The sequence below is a fragment of the Solenopsis invicta genome, chromosome 9 (assembly GCF_016802725.1).
Source record: "Solenopsis invicta isolate M01_SB chromosome 9, UNIL_Sinv_3.0, whole genome shotgun sequence".
NCBI lineage: Eukaryota > Metazoa > Arthropoda > Insecta > Hymenoptera > Formicidae > Solenopsis > Solenopsis invicta.
This window is the reverse complement of record NC_052672.1, coordinates 7,532,134-7,548,046: the sequence shown is the minus strand read 5'-3', so window position 1 is coordinate 7,548,046 and position 15,913 is coordinate 7,532,134. Positions and strand designations below refer to the sequence as shown.

The window sequence follows — 15,913 nt, the reverse complement described above, 5'->3', positions numbered from 1 at the left end:
GTAAAGTTTTTAAAAGTTTTTTGTTGCGAAGATATGATTTTTTTAAAAAAAGTGGATTTTTAGACACCCAAAAATACCTCATATTCTCTTTGTTATATAATTATATTTTTTAAAAGAAATGACAATACCATAATTTTTTTTTAAGTATTTAAAACTCTTTAACTTTAAAATGCTTTATTTGGAAGTTCTTAAAAGTTTTTTGTTGCGAAGATATGATTTTTTAAAGAAAAAGTGTATTTTTGAACAATTTCTAATTTTCGTTTAATGGTTTTTTTTGCAACTTAACAACAAATCATTTTTCGGCAAAGCCGATAATTTAGTCATATTTCTGATATTTTGAACTATTATGTGAAAAAAAGTTTGTTGAAAAATGTTGATTAGAACCAAATTTATAACTTCTCAAGGTTGAAAAAGTCTCCCAGATCCAAAAAGGTGTTTACGGGATTGGTGTATTCAAGGGTTAATATTTATTGTACTGTACTGATTTACTTTCAATACTTTTTCGCGTAATTAGCGACGCTAGCGAAACGTATGAGATGAATCCGCACGTATAGCGTATATATAAGGAGTTCGTTATTATTTTGTCAAAAATGGTCAAGACATCGGAAAGACACTTTATTATATATGGTTGGATTTTTATAAAAATAAGCTATAAATCTGTCATTAAAATATTTGAAAATTTTTAAAAGCGAATGTAAGTAGTGGGACAACGTATTAAAAAAATTAAAAAAAAAATTTTGTATCACTGTTACAAAGTACTCTTTGAACCACTTAACTTTCAATCTCTTATAGTTTCAACTATATTCGCTTAGACAGAAAAAAATCGATTTCCTTCAAAAAGATGTTTTACCCCTAAAACTGAAAACAGGCCAAAACAAAAAATCTTTTTGTGTTATGGAAGAACTTTTGTATTTGTACACAAAGTTTCAGAAATTTTAAATAAACGGGTTGGCAAACGTTCTTTGTAAGTAACAAACATATATATATATATATATATATATATATATATATATATATATATATCTCCTAATAATTGGTAGAAGATGCAAGTAAAATATGCTACTTAAGTGTCCAATGCTACAGTTGCCGTTTCTTTGAAGATTTATATTTTATTTAGAGCGTTTCAAGAAAATGTCATGAAATCTGTCAATTTTATTTCTAATTTTGATAAACTTTTTGATATCTTTAATTCATTAAAATTATCTAACACAAAATAATTTAGCAAACCATTTAAAGGAAAACAATACTATTTCTTTGTACATATGCTAATGGACAAATCAATTCTTTTGTGCACATGGTTATACAGCAAGAACATATACGAGAGTCTGTGGTTTGCATTTACATTATCATATTTATAAACCATTGTTCTTAAAATACTCTAATCAAGTTTAAACAAATCTTCGGGCAAAGATAAACATGTTTTGCAAACTAAAAGTAGTTTTGTCTTTTTCCCCACTCTTAAATATAAAAAGGTATAAAAAGGTTTGCATTATTGAATGCAGTAACTACAGTGTCGCACTTTGTTATCACGTACGGTTCGCAGCCCTTGGCGAGCTCCGAGGCGCGGGCACGCACATATACACAAGATAAAACGACAAAAAGGTAAGATATATATTAATAATGTTAAATAACAAAAGATTATTATTTATATAACACAATGAAAATGATGACACTGTACGATACAAATTTTATATTACAAACCAAACGAGTTGATTCTTATAGATTTTTTTCTATCATCAAAAATAAATCCGGTAATTAAATTATTACGTCTTATAAAGAAGATTTTATTTAAAAGTTCTGAAAATGCATTTTTTTACTTGTGAGGATAAGTATCTTGAAAATGTGTCATGATAGGGCAATTTTGTCAGCGGATTTGTTTTGGCAATAAATGTCTTGTAAAAATCACTAACTGCATTACTTGCATTATGCAAAATTTACAGTTGTAAATTAAAAAAACAAAAAGCCCTTTAAAACTTGTACTTTTGATATTGTTACTTCATTAAACAAATTACTCATTCTTTACACGGATATAAATAATGATGTATCAAATCTCGATATTTTTATACAAACATTGCGAAGTTCCATGACGTGAAGTATAAGTGGAATAAAATTCTTCAATTTTGTATTAAAATATTAGGATGTTTTGAGATATCCACAATCATTTTCCCGACTTGCTCTTGCCAATCTTTGTCTTGACATTGAAACGTCATTAATATGGAGAAGGGGCGGAGGAGGGGGAGGGGATCGACAAAAAAGTCATCCGATTAACTTGTGGACAAATGAGATTAAGAGCACAATTTAATGTCTTACCGAAATCGGGAGTTCTAAATTTTAAGTCCGCGAACTTCTACTAATGAAATCAAGAACGCCATAATATCATCACTTGCACGGTGCGGCGCCGATTCTGCAAGGTAATGTTTTATAAAAATAATGTGATGATAAAAATTGTGGAATTGTGCAAAAAATTATCAACTTAATTCTGTATAAACACTGAACTTGATCGCAAGTGTTAGAATTACCGCAAAGCGGTCAATGACGTTATCGGTTCAACTATTAATAGTGTTAATCAATTTGAGTGTCAATTGACACTCAAAAGTTCTTAGTACTCAATAATTTTTTGGGTAATTTTTATAAACATTTACAAGAATCCTCTAAATTGCGTACCGTAATTTTGCCGGACTTGAAAGGCAATTTTAAAAAAGATTCCAAATATAAAGCACAAAACTAAATTATAAAGCAATTTAATTATTAATTTTATGCTTGTTCGCATTTATACTGTTCTTAATCCCAAAAAATTAAAAAATTTTCATTAAAGTTGTGTTTTAAATCCTGCGAAATTGCGGCAATGTGTAGGCAAATTGCTGACACTTTGTTGACTCGGTAGATGTGTTGATAAACGTAAAAAAAGTTGAATTGGTTCTGCATTTTTGCAGATCCAGAATAAAAGTTAATACGATTCTTCTACGACAAGATAATGGCTGCTCAGTTAGAAAGTGTCAACAGTCCCATGACGCGGGAGTCTGTGATTGAAAATGAAATACCGTATTCCGATAGTGACATTGTCATTACGGGGATATCAGGTAATTGTCAATTATGGCAGTACTTACCAAATCGCTATGAAAGCGTAACATGTCAACCAAATAAACATTTTTTCCAGGCCGTCTGCCCGAGTCAACTAATATCGATGAATTTAAAAACAATTTAATGAACAAAATAGATATGGTGACAGACGACGAGCGGCGTTGGACAAGAGGACTTTATGGGCTTCCAGCCAGATCTGCCAAGATAAAAGACCTCAGCCACTTTGATGCCACTTTTTTTGGAATACATTCCAAACAGGCACATGCAATGGACCCACAGCTTCGTTTAATGTTAGAATCAACCTATGAAGCCATAATTGACGCTGGTATTAATCCTACGACCGCGAGAGGATCGCGTACCGGTGTATTCGTCGGTATCTCTACCTCGGATTCGGATGAATTTTGGTTGAGAAATCCAGAAATCATAAATGGTGTGTATACTATGGAAAATAATGCCAAAATATTTTCTCAGTTAATTATTTTTATTTTTTCTATCTGTTGCAAAGCACGGTATTTGCTCAAGTTTCATGTAAACGTAAAGAAAACTAAGAAATTATTACAATTATAGATTCCAGATATCTAAAAATTTATTTAAAAATACAAAAATAACTATGATGGTACCGATGTATATCATATTACACCAAAAAAGTTTTTTAAAAAAGTTTTGAATCAAAAGTTGGTTGTTAAGATAAAAAATGTGTAGAATTTCAATACGGTAAAAGGAAAGTTTTTTTGATTCAAAAAAATTTCTTGGTTATTTTTTATTAGAATTATAAATGAAATTGTTCAATTGTGCAACGCAAATTTATTTTAAATAAAAGATATATATTAAAATAACCAGAACTAAATTATTTCTTACATAACTTATCACAACTTTCATTAACTTAAAAAATTATTTTTTTTAAATAAATTAATAAATTAAATAAATAATTTTATTATTACATAAAAGCCAATAGCGTTATTTTTTGAAACAAAATAAACTTTTTCTTTAAATACCTTTATTTTAACTTGAAAAAAAAATCTAGTAAAGAAACGATTTCTTTCATTTAAACATAATTTTTCTCTTAATTTACGTAAAAATAATTGTTGTTCATACTTTAATATTTATTATATATACCTTATGGCGTTAGAAAGATGACACGATTTGCTAAAAATAAATTGAGACATTTGCACTTGCTTCCAGGATACAATCTGCTCGGCAATTCCAGATCTATGTTCGCCAACAGAATTTCCTATGCATTTGACTTTATTGGTCCTAGTTACGCATTAGATACAGCTTGTTCCTCCTCCTTGTATGCCACACATCAAGCTGTAAGCGCAATACGTGCCGGCGAATGCGATGCTGCAATCGTCGGTGGACTGAATCTCGTGTTAAGACCGAATGTCTCACTGCAGGGTATAAAATTAAATACTCTATCCCAGGATGGCAAATGCAAAACATTTGACATTTTGGCTGACGGTTACGTGAGGGCTGAGGCGGTGGTGGCAATATATTTGCAGAAAGCAAAGGATGCGCGTCGAGTGTACGCGACAGTAATTCGGACAAAGACAAATACAGACGGATACAAAGCCGAGGGTATTATGTATCCCAATGGTGAAAAACAGTATGAATTGATGCATGATATTTATACCGAGGCAGGAATTAATCCCGCGGATATAAGTTACGTGGAGGCTCATGGAACCGGTACTAAAGTAGGAGATAGGGTAGAAGTAACTTCGATTGACAAACTGTTCTGCAAAGATCGGAAGACTCCCTTACTAATAGGCTCGGTTAAATCCAACATGGGTCACTCGGAACCGGCTAGTGGATTATGCTCGATCGCCAAGGTATTAATTGCGATGGAAGCAGGAGTGATACCGGCCAATTTGCACTTTAATACACCGAATCCAGATATTCCTGCCTTAAAGGAAGGACGCATTAGAGTGGTCGACAAGGCCACACCGTGGAACGGTGGTCTTGTGAGCATTAATTCGTTTGGCTTCGGTGGCACAAACGCACACATTATCCTCATGAGCAATCCAAAAAGCAAATCAAAACCGTTATCGCCATTGAACATCACCGAATTATTGCCAAAGTTGGTTGCTGTATCAGGTCGAACAAAAGAAGATGTGCACACTTTATTAAATAATGCGCAAGAGCATCGTAATGACGATGAGTTTCTCTCATTATTACAAATAATTCACAATAATGCTATTTCCGGCCATGACTTCCGCGGCTACGAAATTCTTAACATCGATGGTACACGTGAAGTGACTGAGATAACGAGCTCTAAAGAGAGGCGTCCAATTTGGTTTGTATTTTCCAGTATGGGCACGCAATGGGCGGGCATGGGACAAAAATTGTTCGGCATTGAAATTTTTCAACGTAGTTTGCGACGATGCGCGGACGCGTTGGCACCTCATGGCATCGATCTCATGACTATTATTATGAACGCCACTGACGAAATGATCGAAGAAGTAATAAATTCTTTTGTGACTATCACGGCTATGCAGGTCGCTCTTGTAGATGTTCTAACGTCGATAGGTATATCGCCGGATGGTATAGTTGGACATTCCACTGGAGAACTAGCATGTGCATATGCTGACGGTGCGTTTACATTAGAACAAACCATCTTAGCGGCTTACTTTAGAGGTAAGGCAATTGTGGAGTCCAAGTTGGAATCGGGCGTTATGGCGGTAGTTGGTTTCAGTTGGGAAGAGGCCAGAAAAATATGCCCACCAAATATCATTCCAGCTTGTCACAACTCTAAGGACTTAGTCACAATTTCCGGTCCGACTGAGTCCATGCAAAAATTTATAGAAACTCTAAAGAGCAAAGATATCTTTGTCAAGACGGTGAAAAGTCCCGGTTTTGCATTTCACACCAAATATATCGCCTCGGCTGGGCCTAAGCTACGTGATTCTCTTGACAATGTAATTCCGAATCCGAAACACAGGTCAGCCAGATGGATTTCTAGTTCTATCCCTGAGTCTGCATGGGACAGTCCGCTCGCACAGACTAGCTCGTCTGCGTATCACGTGAATAATTTACTTTCTCCTGTACTATTCCAAGAAGCGATTGTGTACATTCCGGAGAACGCAATAACAATTGAAATTGCGCCTGACTGTTTGCTACAAACAATTTTGCGCAGATCATTACCACCAACGGTAACTTATATTGGTCTTCACAAACGGGATCATTCGGACAACTTGGTCTTTCTACTGTCTAATGTGGGTAAATTGTATAATGCTGGTGCGCAACCTGATATCTCAAAATTATATCCGCCGATAAGTTTTCCGGTCAGTAGAGGAACACCGATGATCGGGCCTCTGGTCAAGTGGGACCATTCCACCGCGTGGGATGTGCCTAATTTCAATCAGACATCAAGCCACTTGGGAAAGCATGTAGTCGAAATAAATATATCAAAAGAAACAGATGCATATCTAGCTGGACATCAGATAGATGGACGAATACTTTTTCCAGCTTCTGGCTATATTCTGTTAGTATGGAAAACTTTGGCGGAACTGCGTGGCATCAATTTTGAAAGATTGCCGGTGGAATTCCAGGACGTGCGCTTTCAGAGAGCCACTCTTATGTCGAAGGAGGTAACGGTGAAGTTTTCGATAACCATTTTCGAGGGAACGGGCGACTTTGAAATCTGTGAGGCCGGTACAATCGTCGCCAGCGGAAACGTCTATGTGTCCGAGGCTATCGCAAAAGATCAACTGGAGCTGTTGCCACCATCAATAACGCCTATCGACGACGAGATTTTGCCATTGACCTCTGAAGATATTTATAAGGAATTGAGATTGCGCGGGTACGAGTACTGTAATATCTTTCAAGGAATCAAATCTTGCGATAATTACGTCATTACCGGTCAATTGCACTGGTTCAATCAGTGGATTCCGTACATAGATACTATGCTTCAGTTTAGCATTATGTCTACTAAACATAGACTAATGTATTTACCGAAGCGTATCAAATACGTTGCGATCAATCCCATCCTTCATAAACGACTGGTAGAAAAATTATCTGAAGATGGTGGATTACCGGTGTATCACTATAAGGACGTCGAAGTTATTAAATCGGGTGGAATCGAGCTCAGAGGACTGAATCTTTCTTTGGCACCTAAACGACAACACACTCAAGCTAATCTTAAATATAAGCGATACACTTTTGTGCCTTACGAAAATGAGCATAGTCTAGACGATCTAAAACGAGGAAAAATACACGCACTCACTGTCCTTTTGCAAATAATGTGTGAAAACATGATGACATTGAAACTGAAAACCGTGGAAGTTGCCGGTAAACGGGTTGTGGAAGATCTTTTGGCGCCGATTATACTCGATATTTTCAACAATGAACTGATATCGCCTATTGTAAGTGTATCGTAAGATTTTAATAAATAGTTTATGTTATTCGAAATGTAATACTTTTCAATTTAAAATTCATAATAACACGTACAAAATTATCCCATTAATTTTAACATTTTTCATAACATTTGCTTCTGTTTAAGATTTCTTGTATGTAATTTGTTATTTCTCAACCAATCTTTCTTCAGAATTTAAAATTACTACAAAATCACTTTGTTTGTTACAGATTGATTTACAAGTAATAGCAGCTCCTGTCCACAATTACATAAAAGATTTAGATCAAATGAAAGTCAATGCTAACGTCGTCATGCGAGACGTGAAAAACGTACCGTCTGCTCAAGATGTGCACTTTGTCATAGCGGCAGATGTTCTGTCGAATAAGTCTTACGTCATTCTCAAAAATTTGGTGGCTGCTTTAAAACCTGGTTGTTTTATTCTTTTGGAAGAAAATGCTGTGCACTTGGATTTGAAGACTGCGTTGGAAGAAAATGATCTATCGTTGGCTGGGAAACAAACCGATCCGGTAGGAAAAACTTACTTCTTGCTGAAGAAACGGGAAAAAGAGAGAGAACCTGTGTTAATACAAATCACAGACAAAAATCTCTCGTGGCTGGAGGATGTAAAAACAGCTCTGAAGAAATCTTATAACAAAAATCAAGAAGTGCTCTGTGTATCTCAGGACGAAGAAACGCTTGGTAATGTATTAAGAGATAATAGATAAGTAAACATAAAAAATTCTTTCAAAAATTTAAATCTTTTTTTTAACTGCCTCTTAATGCTAAGGTTCAGAATAAAATCAAAGTAATCGAATAAAAATCTTGACTTTTTTATTCACAGGTTTAATCGGACTTATGACGTGCATACAATGTGAAACAGGCAATACAAATGCGCGTTACGTTTTTATCCAGGACAAGAATGCTCCCAAGTTTGACTTATCCGAGAAGTTTTACGCAGAACAGTTAAACAAAGGATTGACTGCCAATGTGCTGAAAGGAGGACAATGGGGCAGTTATCGACACGTACCTTTGGATGTATCCTGTTTACAGGTGCATCATGTATATGCCAATACGTTGAAAATAGGTGACCTCAGCAGCTTGAAATGGATTAAAAGCCCATTAAGTTTCTACCGCAATTTTCTTAATAAGAAACTTTGTTACGTATACTATGCTCCAATAAACGTCAGGTAAGTTTCAACTTAGTATTCTTTAGAAATAATTCATTAAAATTTAGATAACGTTTAGCTAAAAAAAGTTACAATTATACGAATGTTAGAGATATTACGTTGGCGACTGGCAAACTACTACCAGACGTCTTGCCACGGAATGTAGCTACGAAAGAGTGCGTATTGGGATTTGAATTCTCCGGGAGAGACGTTGACGGTCGTCGCGTGATGGGCATAGTTAAAGCTAAAGGATTAGCGACCACAGTAGTAGCGGATTGTGATTTTCTTTGGGATGTACCTGACAGTTGGACTTTGGAAGAAGCGGCAACAGTACCTTTTGCTTACGCTACTAGTTACTATGCTCTATTTATACGGGGTCGGTTAAAAGCAGGCGAAAGCGTATTAATCCATGCTGCTAATTGCGGTGTCGGTGAAGCAGCGATTGCCATTGCGTTGCATGCTGGTTGTATAGTCTTCACTACTGTCGATTCGCTGGAGAAGAGAGACTATCTCAAGAAAGTCTTCCCGCAATTAAACGACAGGCACATCGGCAATTTTAAAGATACGAGTTTCGAACAGCTGATTCATATTGAGACACAAGGACGTGGAGTCGACGTTGTAATGAATTTATTGGCAGAGGAGAAATTACAAGCTGGCATTCGGTGCCTTGCGTGTTATGGTCGTTTCCTTGAAGTCGGCAAGTATGATTTGTCGAATAACACCCGTAAAGGAATGTTAATGTTTTCGAACAATATGTCTTTCCATGGTATATTGTTGGATACGTTATTTGGAGAAGACGTGGGAGAAAAGGACAAAGTGATAAAGAAGAAACTAGTAAAACTTGTTTCAGAAGGTATCAAGAATGGCGCGGTACGTCCGCTCCAATCAATTGTCTTTTTAGAACAACAACTCGAGCAGGGTTTCAGATTCATGGCGACGGGCAAGCATTTTGGCAAAGTACTACTGAAAATCCGTGATGAGGAACCTAAGAAGCTCATACTACCAACGCCAAAGACAGTAGCAGCGATTCCGCGTACTTACATGAATCCGGAGAAATCATACGTCTTGGTCGGCGGTCTCGGCGGATTCGGTCTAGAACTGGCCGACTGGATGATCAGCCGTGGTGCTAAATTCATCGTTCTCGTATCACGGTCAGGCATACGCACCGGTTATCAGGCATTTTGTGTGCGCTGCTGGCGCGAAAACGGCGTAAAAATCATTATTTTCACAGAAGATGTTACGACATCATCAGGTGCCCAACGCTTGATTCAAGAAAGCAACCGCTTGGCTCCGGTAGGTGGTGTATTTAATCTGGCAGCCGTAATACGTGACGCTCTATTCGAAAACCTGGAAGAAGCCGATTTCAAAGCGGTTATTTCACCAAAAGTCAACATTACAAGAAATTTAGACGCGATATCGAGAAAGTTCTGCCCGTCGCTAGATTATTTTGTGGTGTTTTCATCTTTGTCAGGAAGTCGCGGTAACATTGGTCAAACCAACTACGGTTTCGCAAACTCAGCCATGGAGAGAATAATAGAAAACAGACAGGCTAATGGTTTACCTGGTCTTGCTATTCAATGGGGTGCCATCGGAGACGTTGGCTTAGTTTTTGGTAATATAATAATATATAAAAATTTTTTTAAATGAGGGAAGATACCCTGTTTCGAGAAAACAGGAATCTTCTCTGCTTTAACCCTTAGCTGATACACTGGGTGTCGTACAACCAAAGTGCTTTACAAAAATGCTTGGCATTCATAAATCGTTCATTCCTGCTCTTCTAAATATTTTGATTATGTTCAATTTTTCGATTTTTGCATCTCTTTAGACTTTTTCTTGATCTTCTGGCTTCTCGATTAAAGAAAAAAATTGTTCAAATTCTATGCATTAAATATTGAAATATTATATGCAATTGAAATATTGTATGCAATTGAAGATGGTCATGTGACGTACACCCATGTGTGGCAAAATATCGAATCCAATATAGTATCAGCTGAGGGTTAATGAAATTCTTAAATAAATCGTTTCCAAATCTTTCTTGTTTGCCTTTTCTTTGTTTTGTAAAATTTCAAGCTTTATTTTATGTACTTTCTAAATATAATTTATAAAATAATAATTACACGATACCTAATGCATATAACGTTTGAAATTTATTGATTTTATATATACACAATTTCTCTTATACATTTTTAATTCTTCAGAAATGATGGGAGGTAACGACGCCAAGGTGTTCGGTACTATACCACAACGTATATCGAGTTGTCTCGCAACGATGGATATATTTCTTCAACAACCGCATCCAGTACTGGCTTCTTCAGTATTAGCTGAAAAATATAAACCCGACGATGGCAACAAGGTCGATCTTGTCGCAACTATTGTCAATGTTTTAGGCATCAAAGACGTTATTTCGATTAATCCCAATATTACTTTAACCGACTTAGGTATGGATTCGCTAATGGGCACAGAGATAAAACAGACTCTTGAGGAGAATTATGACATCGTATTATCAGCGCAAGAGATCCGTGCTTTAACCGTTACAAAACTGCGAGAATTATCTTCAACAGATTGCGCATAAGCTTTGCTTGATATAACAAAAATATGAAAACTAAATATTATACTGTAAAGCTATACATTATATTGTAAAACTATACATTTTGACTAGTTTATTCTTACAAATTAAAAAATAAAAAAAAAATAATATAATTCAAATTGCGGGCGTGGTAGTGATATGTTCAAATATTTGTAACTTTTGAACAAATCAATAAAATTTAAAAAACCTGTTTTGGGAAACAGGGTTTAATATTTATATTTTAATAAGAAAGAAATGCCAGCAAATTTTTTTTAATTTAATTGTTTTAGCTTGGGATATGAAGTCTTACAATTTTGAACTTATAAGTATAAGCGTTCGTAACAAAAAAAAAGCTGACATTTGACTCCAAAGATTTATCTTTATTATTCATAATCTACAATCTCGTATTGTCCTCACTATTATCTTCTCCTAAATATGTATGATTTCGAGATCGAAGGTTATCACTTTTTGACAGAATGATATGCCATTTTTTCAAGATAATACTAACAATTAGTTTTATAATAATTTTCTAGATAAATTTAGAAAAATTTATATGTTTCTCGAAATTGTGTGCCGCATTTTTGCAGAACTTATGCCTATTTCTACTAACACAGATTAACTTTAATCTCACAATTAGTTTAACTTACTCTTTATCTTTCTTTAATTCTAAGAATTGAAAAAAGGTAAAGAATTAGTTAAACTAAGATTAAAATTAAATTACGTTTAACTTAGAGGAGTTTAGGGAGTTGTGAGCCATGGGGAATTGTGAGCCAGCAATCAAAGTCGGCCATAAATAAAATTTTAATATGTTTTAACTACGGTAAAATTTTTTTCTCCATGCGATCTTACTTTTTGACTAGCACTCGTCGCGTCGACACACAATTTAATTGTCTCTCCAGATTTTGATTTTTAATTTTTTTCACAAATCTTTTTTGACCATATTTATTCATAATATTACTTATTTTTACGAGTTGATTGTAAAAATAAATATATAACAAAATTATTACTGGTGTACTACCGTTTCGATGCACAAAAGGAATTTTGCATGAATATTCGATGTGTTAATTACTATGCGATTATTTTGATAACGCAGCATTTGGGGAATTGTGAGCCACCACTTTTGGATATTGTGAGCCACTATATTTTTGCCATTTTTTCAACTTAAGTTAGCATCTTTCATGCTTATTTTGCAAAATTCATGCATAATTTGGATGTTACATGTAATTTCATAGTGAATTTAGTTTTTGTAATTTTTTCATGATTTAATTGTAGTCATCATGCCGCATCATAAGTATACAAGTGAATCTAGTAAGCCAGCGATCAATATTAATGCCATAGTCGCTGCCATCAAAGAAGTGACGATTGAGAAGAAAGCGGTGCAGTCCGTTGGTCGAGCATATAACATTGATAGGTGCAAATTGACTCTCTGCATTTCGAAACTAAGTGAGGCAAATGTAGATCCTTCAATCGCTTCAAATGCAAAATTGGACAATTTTGTTTTATCGTTAAGTTGCCACACTGGCGAGAAGAAATTGAACAAAAACAATTCCATACATTGTAATGAATGCGATCGAGCTACTTGAAATATGTGTCAATTTAAAAACCGACTGTTATACCTGTGTTCACTGCAAATCGGAATAATCAGATTATACGGACTTTATTTTTTTATCAGAATTACCTTGATTTTCTTTTTTTTCAATTTAAATAAAGAATAATCACCAAAATATGTCATTATCTTCCACTTTAAGTTGTAGCTCGTAACTCCCCAAAATTTTTGAAAATTTAAAAAATACACATTTTTACAAACACATCAAAATTTTACAACCGTTATGCCTTTCAATGAACTTTTTAAGCCAGTAGTTGTCTTTTGAGGTGTGCTAGAGAATCCAACCTTTCAGGTGCGTAAAATATCAACTTTTGTAGTAGTTATCGTTCAAAAACAAAACCCGACTCATAACACCCCAAACTCCCCTACTATTTGTCATTGTCTAATTCTTAAAATTAGGAAAAAATAAAAAGTTAATTAAACCACAATTAAAGTTAATCTGCATTGATAAAAATGGACATAATTTGCCACTCTTCCTGTGAGGTACCCTAATTTTAAGTGCTCGATTTTATGAGGCCTGGCGTTATCGCACAGACATTTCATTTTTTAAGTCAATAATTTATAGCAAATAAATATAGCGATAAAAAAAGCAAATTGGTGTAAAACTTTTGTTTTTCTTGACTGCTTCCATGTTTATAATTCAAACTTTATTTAGGGAAAATCTATTTTCTAACATTTAATCTATTTGCGCGGTAAATAAATTATGTAATTGCTTCATTTGAGTTGTATAAGTATGTTCGAGAAAGACTTATTTCCAGTTTTATTTGAGACATCATCACCATTCTGTTGAAAAATTAGTAATCACTGCTTCACGGAAATTTCTTTTAAATGACGCCGTTTAATGTAGCAAACGTAATAAACGTGTTTGCCACTACGTTTCAAATTGCGAGTTCCAAGAAAATTCAAATAAAGTTTCAGAAAATATCCTATTTATCGTCTGGTATGCAAAATAGCGTCAATAAAATACATTAACCATTACAATCAGCTGTTTTACAATCCAAATTAAATAAATAATATTTTGTAAAAATAATAATTTCTCTATATATACCTCGTTTTTAATTGTTCAAAGTATTACGTACATACTTTAACATTGTCAAAAATATTTTATTTTAGCAGTAGAGTTAAAAAAAACTTATTATTTTATTATTATTATTATAGAAAACTCTTATTTTAACCTTTAAACATAAGTGGGTCTGAGAGATTTCATATGAAGATTTAAACGCTTGCTGTGTGAAGACGGAATGAGATAAGTTCGGACTAGGATGTAAAAAGAATTTGAAATCTCCTTTTTCGAATGATATAGTTGATCAATTTTTTTGGTCAACTAAAATTTGAACGGCACGGTAGAAAAGTTTTGTTAGGGTCAATGGGACCCGTATAGTGTATGAGTGAAAGATTATGGGAGTAATTTTGTGTAAAAAACTAGACAAAACACGTTTGAACAGATCCGTAAGCGTATGTTACTCTGTCCACAGCTAAAATACTATAGTGCCATGAAAAAAAGGACTTCTGCGTAGGGTCCAAAATATATTATCAAACACATGAATTTTCAACTTTAGACACCTTGAGGTAATCAAAAATACCTCATATTCGCTTTGTTACGTAAATATATTTTTCAATAAAAATGACAATATACACTACTCAAAAAAAAATAGGGAACAATTTTCAGACACCAAAAATTAGGCTATTTTCAAATGACTGTAACTCGGTGAAAAATCATCGTAGATAAAAAATAAAAAAAGCATTTTGAAGCTTGAAGATCCAACTTTAAGGCTCTATCAGCAGATTTTCAAAATTCTATTAACTTCCTTGTCTTATGCAGTAAAAAAGCACACCCTGTTTTGTTCCTTAAAATTTTATATTTTTGACACTTTGCAGCTCGACCAACAAATTTTTTTCGAATAATTCAAGTAAAGCTTCATAAACTACAACATTTTTCCTACAAAATGTTTTTTTTTTTAATTTCTTTACGATTTTTTTTGACCGAGTTACGCAACTTTGAAGCTAAACCTGCATTTTTTACAAATGATATCCGTACTCCGTGAAAAATCATCGTAGACAAAAAATTCGAAAACCATTTTAAAGCTCGAAGTTTCAGCTTTAACATGTTATCAATAATTTTCCAATATTTTTTCAATTTCTTAGTACTATGCCCCAAAAAAGATACACTGTTTTTTCCTTGAAATTACGTATTTTTAATAGCCTGTAGCTCAATAAAAAATTTTTTCTCGACAAATCCAATGCAAGTGCCATAAAGAATGACATTTTGTCTATAAAATGCTTTTTTAAAATTTTTTCTACGATTTTTTTTTGACCGAGTTACAAGACTTCAAAGAAACACATTTTTTACAGTACATTTTTTTGAAAAATGACGTCTACCGCCGACATTAGCATTACCCAATGTGCACCATGTGGAGGTTGCCGGTCGGATTTTTGCACATCGTGTGTGTATGTGTGTGTGTGTGTGTGTGTGTGTCTGCGTGCGTGCGTGCGTGCGTGCGCGCGTGCGTGTGCGTGTGTGTATCACAGCAGAGGTAAGGACCCCACAGTTCGTGACTTCTGCGATATTTAATGACTCCAAACCCTTTCTGCTGTGTTTGTGTATGCGCGCGCGCGCATGAGTGTTTAATAGTGTGTATTTCCTCCTCTCTGATCAATTACTGCTTGCAAGCGTTCTCGCATATTTATACATTTTGCAATACGATCTTGCGGAATGTTGTGCCAAATTTTCGTTAAAATTTCTCCCAATTCTTCTAAATTTTGCGGCTGTTCTTCGCGACGCCTTAATCGTCGTTCTTGGCGTCGACGAAATAAACGCTATGATCGACGTTGCGTTATGCCAGTACGATCTTACAACGGCGGTTCCATGATGGGGGGAGGGGGTGTATATCACTTACAAGACAAAGTGATCTAGTGATCCTGCCACCTCCGGCAATGACGGGTGTTCGTTATATTAACGATATTCTACGACCACACGTTTTGCAATTAAATTGAACCTGTCGGAACTTTATTTTCATGCAGGACAACGCTCGACCTCATACTGCGAATATAACGCGACGTTTTTTTGAACGACACGCAACTAGACTGTTAAATCATCTCGCCAATAGCCCGGACTTAAATCCAATCAAGCACATTTGGGATAAAAT

General features: G+C 34.7%; 1 protein-coding gene across 1 annotated transcript; it reads left to right on the top strand.

Annotated features, from left to right (window-relative positions):
• Positions 1-1,459: 1,459 nt before the first annotated feature.
• On the top strand, positions 1,460-11,976 carry LOC105205000 (fatty acid synthase-like). Its single transcript, XM_039453376.1, has 8 exons — positions 1,460-1,602; positions 2,934-3,080; positions 3,158-3,511; positions 4,264-7,439; positions 7,660-8,128; positions 8,271-8,616; positions 8,706-10,207; positions 10,794-11,976. The coding sequence occupies exons 2-8, from the start codon at positions 2,975-2,977 to the stop codon at positions 11,165-11,167; spliced, it is 6,327 nt and encodes a 2,108-aa protein (XP_039309310.1). The 5' UTR covers positions 1,460-1,602; positions 2,934-2,974; the 3' UTR covers positions 11,168-11,976.
• Positions 11,977-15,913: the final 3,937 nt, after the last annotated feature.